Source organism: Nomascus leucogenys, chromosome 12 (assembly GCF_006542625.1).
Source record: "Nomascus leucogenys isolate Asia chromosome 12, Asia_NLE_v1, whole genome shotgun sequence".
Classification (NCBI taxonomy): Eukaryota; Metazoa; Chordata; class Mammalia; order Primates; family Hylobatidae; genus Nomascus; species Nomascus leucogenys.
In genome coordinates this window covers 49,057,333-49,063,726 of record NC_044392.1, presented here as the reverse complement: position 1 = coordinate 49,063,726, position 6,394 = coordinate 49,057,333, and the positions used below count along the sequence as shown (strand labels likewise).

The window sequence follows — 6,394 nt, the reverse complement described above, 5'->3', positions numbered from 1 at the left end:
TTATTTCACCCAATTTACCACCTAGATTTCACTGAATCAGAAAACCCTAGAATTGCTGCTCAAAGAACCAAAAAGCCCTTACGTGAATACTAGTACTCAAAAACATCCTTGCAGGGAGATACAGCAGAGGATGGGGGAAAAATACATTCTCAATCTCTTAAATAGAATTAAAGGTGAACTCGACCTATAGGTTTCTTTTTTGGCTTTGTGTTGCTTTACCTCTGGTGCTCACATAGCCTAGTACCGGTAGGATTTCTGTTCTTGCATATAGTCATAGAGGGGGTTGGGAGCAGTAGCTCCCTTGGTAGGGTGACCACGCTGTTCTCTGCTTTGGGGCCTCCCACTGCTCTGGGTTGGATAGAAGGATGGTTCAGTGTGTCTTTTCTGTGAGCCTTGGCTCTGGTCATCCTCTTTCATGTGGAATTTTTCTCTGTTAGGACAGCTTCTCTGGGTCACTTGGGATTTTTGATTCTGAGGTCCTTGATACCTCTCTTTCTCCTCATAGTTTTGTCTATTATGTTGTTGCTGATGGTTTTGATCCTCTTCATGGGTTTGCCTGTCTCGTCTCTGACGGTTCTGCTCATCTTCATGGGTTTGCCTGTCTTGTCTCTGACGGTTCTGCTCATCTTCATGGGTTTGCCTGTCTTGTCTCTGACGGTTCTGCTCATCTGCATGGGTTTGCCTGTCTCGTCTCTGATGGTTCTGCTCATCTTCATGGGTTTGCCTGTCTCGTCTCTGATGGTTCTGCTCGTCTTCATGGGTTTGCCTGTCTCGTCTCTGACGGTTCTGCTCGTCTTCATGGGTTTGCCTGTCTCGTCTCTGACGGTCCTGCTCATCTTCATGGGTTTGCCTGTCTCGTCTCTGACGGGTTTGCTCGTCTTCCTGGGTTTGCCTGTCTCGTCTCTGACGGTTCTGCTCGTCTTCATGGGTTTGCCTGTCTCGTCTCTGATGGCTCTGCTCATCTTCATGGGTTTGTCTGTCTTGTCTGTGGTGGTTTTGCTCATCTTCATGGGTTTGCCTGTCTTGTCTCTGATGGTTCTGCTCATCTTCATGGGTTCGCCTGTCCTGTGTCCCACATGGACCTTCCTGACCCTCATGGCTGTGTCTATCCCAACTTTGATGGCCCTGCTCTTCCTCTGCCCAGTGGCTCAGCCCCTCACCATGACTCTGTCTGGTCTGGGCCTGTCTGTGGCCCTGCTCACTACTGCATGATTGCCAGTCTCTCCCTTTGTGACAAAGTGGTCTTTCTTGTTGGATTTGTGCTAAGAGTTTGTGTTGGTGGTGTTGGCTATCCTCTTCAGGCTCCCATACCTGGTGGCCGTTCTGCTGTGAGTCCCTAGACTGGAATCCCTGTCCCTGGTTTTGGTACCCTTCCTGTCCTGGAGTCTGTTGACTTAGCCTCCCTGATCTTCCTGATTGTTCAACATAAGAGGCTTTTCTTGTTCCTTCAGTCCCTTGTAAGTACTTATTTTGCCCTTGTATTTCCCCAGTCTGTGATTGAATATAGTGGGAACTCTGGCCTTGTCTGTCTGGCTGACCATAATGATAGCTCTGGCCTTGTCTGTCTGTCTGAGCGTAGTGGGAACTCTGGCTTTGTCTGTCTGGCTGACCATAGTGGGAATTCTGGCTTTGTCTGTCTCGCTGACCATAGTGGGAACTCTGACCTTGTCTGTCTGGCTGATCATAATGATAATACTGGCCTTGTCTGTCCGTCTGACCATAGTGGGAACTCTGGCCTTGTCTGTCTGTCTGACCGTAATGATAATTCTGGTCTTGTCTGTCTGTCTGACCATAGTGGGAACTCTGGCCTTCTCTGTCTGGCTGACTGTAGTGGGAACTCTGGCCTTGTCTGTCTGTCTGATCATAATGATAATACTGGCCTTGTCTGTCCGTCTGACCATAGTGGGAACTCTGGCCTTGTCTGTCTGGCTGACTGTAGTGGGAACTCTGGCCTTGTCTGTCTGTCTGATCATAATGATAATACTGGTCTTGTCTGTCCGTCTGACCATAGTAGGAACTCTGGCCTTGTCTGTTTGGCTGACTGTAGTGGGAACTCTGGCCTTGTCTGTCTGTCTGACCGTAATGATAACTCTGGTCTTGTCTGTCTGTCTGACCATAGTGGGAACTCTGGCCTTGTCTGTCTGTCTGACCACAGCCTAATTCCTGACCCAGCCTCTCAGACTGTCCACAATAAGAGCCTGATTTCTGCTGATTTGTGTGGTTAAAGCGAGAGGCTTGTCCAAGTGTTTCAGATTGTTGTGCAAGTCTTTCAGACTGACCATAATGAGAACCCTGTACTGGTTTTTCACACCGATTTAAGGCAAAGATATGTCCCTGCCATTTAGCCTGGCCACTGGTAGATTTGTGACTCACTTTTTTACCAGAGCTGGAGTCTTGACTTTGTCTCTCTGACTGATCAAAGCTGAAATCCTTGTCTAGTCTCTCAGACTGATTGTGGTGAGAATCTCTATCTTGTCTCTCAGGCTGACTGCGGTGGGAATCTCCGTCTTGTCTCTCAGGCTGACTGTGGTGGGAGTTCTGCCTTTCTTCCTCATGCCTCTGTCTGTGTTGTCTGCCTGTGTTTCCTGGGAACTTACGGTCTTGTGCTCCTTTCTGCCCCCTTTCTTGCTGTGAGGTCCTGCCTCCATATGACTTATTGTCTAGCTTATGATAGCAGGCTTGGACCAACTGGAACACCAATAAGAGGTACTCATGAAAATCAACATGTCCATCTCGGTCTTGATCTAAGAGGTTCAAGATGGTTTCCACAGTCTCTGGGTCATTTGGTCTCTGTTAGGAGATAAAACAAAGACCAAAATCAGATGCTGTCCTGTGCATACTAAGATGTGTATCAGTGTTCATGACCCAATCCATTTGGTGCTGTATGGACCTTCCTAGGTTGAAAAACCATTAATTTGAAGTGGTGTGAACTTGGCGCTAGTCTTTGACCAGCTGGTTCTCAGAACTTTGCTGGATCAATGGGAGCCTGACCACAGGGAGTAGATACACTTATTTAAAATCAGCTCCATTAGTAATTAATTTGATTCATTTCAAAGTTATCCCATTCCATCACAGGCTATATCCTAGTTGTTTACCCCCTTTTTTTTCTCACTGCACTGTGAGATCCTAGAAGGAGGGGGAGCTGATTTTATTCATGTTTGTAACCCTTGTGCCTAGGGGCATAGAGCAGGTGCTCAGTGACTCTTTATTGGTTGAATGAATGAATATGTGAAAAGATGTGTGGACAGCACTAAATGAATACATGAAAAGATGTGTGGATAGCACTAAATATAGAAATCAAAGTATGAATCTTAGGTTTTCTTCTGAGAAATTATTCCCTGTTACCTTGAAGTTATTCTCTCTCCTGTTCAAATTCAGATACAAGGAGGGGTGTGTGTGTGTGTGTGTGTGTGTGTGTGTGTTTGTATGCTGGGGGAGAACTACTAAGGAGCTGCCTGAAATTCCTTTTGTTACAGGGTGGAGCAAGCTCAAATAAAACAAAACATCCAACCCTAGTGCAGGTGTCAGAGTCATTCACACTTGATCTCATGGGGCTATGTGTCTGTGTATCTTACCCGGAGGATGTCTCCAAACTCAGCCAAGAGCAGTTGTTTCAACTCTTCCTTGCATAGTAAGGCACAGTCCGCATTCCCTTTGGCATATTTGTGGAATACCTCGATCACACTGAGTATGCTATTCAGGAGTTGAGCCATTTTGACAAGTACAGGTGAACCTAAAAGAAGAAACAAGATTTCTCCTGCCCTTAGGATAATGACCATGAGACAGCATTTCCAGAGGGCAAGTGACCCCTCTGGATCTGGGGAAAAGTTTAAGAAGTGAGAGAGCCCCTTCTTAGCTGTACCCCTCCCTTGCCCTGACTCACACTCAGGGACCAAATATCATTGCTATAGTGGGAGATGGTGCAAACTTGGTTCCCTTGCTATAAAAAGAGACAATTTCTTAAAAAACAAAAAATGCATTGCAGGTGTTTTACATATCCCATCCTCTACTCCAGGCAGGATTCACCTGATTGAAAATCTCATATTAGAACAAAAGGAGGGGAGGCCAGGAAGCCCAATAGAGGCAGGAACAGAAGCCAGCATAGTAGGGCATAATTTTCGACTAACAACTAGCAAACTGGAGGGGGCACTAAATAGATCCCACTGAACAGGTTTCAGTCTTGTAACGAGCCTTTCTTAAGCAAGGAAGAAGGCTGAAAGTCTCTCTTCACGGTCTAAGGAAGCTTTCTGGGAGGCTAAATTCCAGCAAATGCTTCTGGCCTGGATGATTTTGGGATATGCTTATAAAATGAAATCAATGAATATAAAAGCTGTTACAGATAAAAATAGCAAGTGGGTACCTAGCCAAATTAAGGGCACAGATTATAGGAAGTATATATAATCAGTTAGGTTCACATTGGCCATGCTGGGAGATGGGTCTTTTGAGATCTAAATCTCAATTACATTTTTTTCTTGTGGTATGAAAATTCCAGTTAGTGGGTTTATAGGCCACCAAACTGAAGCCCTATCTGCAGAGCACGTTGAATTGCCAAAAGCATACAAACAGTGATGTCTATAAGAATAAGTGACAAATAATGGATCACATGGGACAAGCTGAGTCCCTTGTTGTAATTCAATGCAATGAGACTTGAGCATTGCTGGGCCCATGGTCCAGAGCCTTGGCCCTAAACTATTAGGTCTTTCCTAACTTGCACAAAAAGTAAATGCTCCACTATGGGAGACTAAGCTGTTCATCAATTGTTCTAGCCTTCAGTTTTGGGATGCCTAGGACACGTTGAAGTGAAGGCATTTGCATTTTACAGGCACAGAAGTAGTCCACCCCAGCTATTGTCATATTCTCAGATAGAGCCAGAAAAAGGAAGCAGAAGGTAACCAAGGCTATATTACCCACAGGAATTAAGTCTCAGACCTCCCCAGCCTGGTGCATTATAGGGCTCTTGAGAGCCTTGTAGATACTACCAATGCTCCCCTATGCATGTCTTACCTGCTTGAGGAGGAAGGAGCAGAAGATTCAGGAGTCAGAGAGGATATTGGAGACCTAAAAACTCCTCCTATTTATAGGGGTTTTAATTATCCTACAAGGCCATCCCAGGAGACACCCATTCTGTGGCAAAGCCTGAATCACTCTGGTCCCAGCCCAGCTCAGCCCAGCTTGACCTCTCCCTCTGCAAACCGTTTGGTTTATTTACTTCCCCCGCTTGCTCATGAACCTGTTTGTCGCTACAGTAGGTGACACTGTTTAAGTCCTAGCCCCATTTAATTAAGAGAATGTGTGTGTGTGTGTGTGTGTGTGTGTGTGTGTACGTATTTGTGCTGTGAGGGTCCCAAAAGACAGAGGTGTTGGCTGAGTTCATCCTTAATATATATCACTTGCCAATACTAATAGAGGGCAACAGTCAACTCATACTGAAGAAGGATATCTACGTGGTCACTTACAAACATATGTCAACGTTGGAACTAGAGATTCTATTTATTTGGCCAGAATATGTTTCCTGGAAGAGGTTTCTTTTAGAATAACCTTTTTCTTGTGCAGGTAGATATTTGGATATTAACCTATTAACTTATTTTGAGTTACTATTATTTTTTCATTTAACAGCTCCACAGGCTAGTTGGGAGAAGTATATACATGGTCAGTTTTGGGGATGAGGGGCGCCGATGGTGGAACTTCTACCACTTAAGCCTTCTAAGACTTACTACTAAAAAGTTCGAGTTGAGGGACAACATGGAAGTTTATGATATCTGTGAGAGAGAAATGCTGCTAGAGACCCCAGCTTCTGTTCATTTCCCATGTCTGTGCCCTTGGGTGCCAGCACAGTGTCTTGAGCTTGGGGAATTCTTAGTAAATATTTTTGGGGTAAATGAATTATTGGATTATGGAAGCATTGAAGAATCTTATGTAAGGTGCAAAAAACTGTAGACTCACCTGTATTTCTACGTTTGTCTCACATCTAGATCCCTGTTTGGACCTTTTCCTATGTATCCATCAGCCAATCAATTATTATTAATAACACTAGCTATTACTTACTATGTGTTCAGGATTCTACAAGGGAATCACAACAGTGCAGAAAGATTTTAGTTTAGTTGGAATAAAGAAGCTTCACATAGAAAAATATTTTGAACTCCAGGGATAGGACATGTTAAGTGCTGAGTATTAGAAACCTAGGTTCATGTGGAGTCCTCATGGCTGGGCCTGGACGTCCCTTAGGAGGTGAGATTCATGTTGTTGCTGAAAGGATTCAGGTGGGCAGAGAAAAAAGCAAAGAACTTCCGAGTGGGGAGAAGGGAAGGATCAAAGCTACTAAGGTGAGAGTTTGGATTCAAGTGAGCTGGTAAGTCGGGGTTGAGCAGAGGGATTTAAAAGAGTAGACTTAGAA

At 44.8% G+C, this 6,394-nt stretch overlaps 1 protein-coding gene across 1 annotated transcript; it reads right to left on the bottom strand.

Moving 5' to 3' along the window:
• Positions 1 to 237: 237 nt before the first annotated feature.
• Positions 238 to 3,713, bottom strand: RPTN (repetin). The gene is made up of 2 exons (XM_030823644.1): positions 3,576 to 3,713; positions 238 to 2,790 (listed from the first exon to the last, which is right to left on the bottom strand). The coding sequence occupies exons 1-2, from the start codon at positions 3,711 to 3,713 to the stop codon at positions 238 to 240; spliced, it is 2,691 nt and encodes an 896-aa protein (XP_030679504.1).
• Positions 3,714 to 6,394: the final 2,681 nt, after the last annotated feature.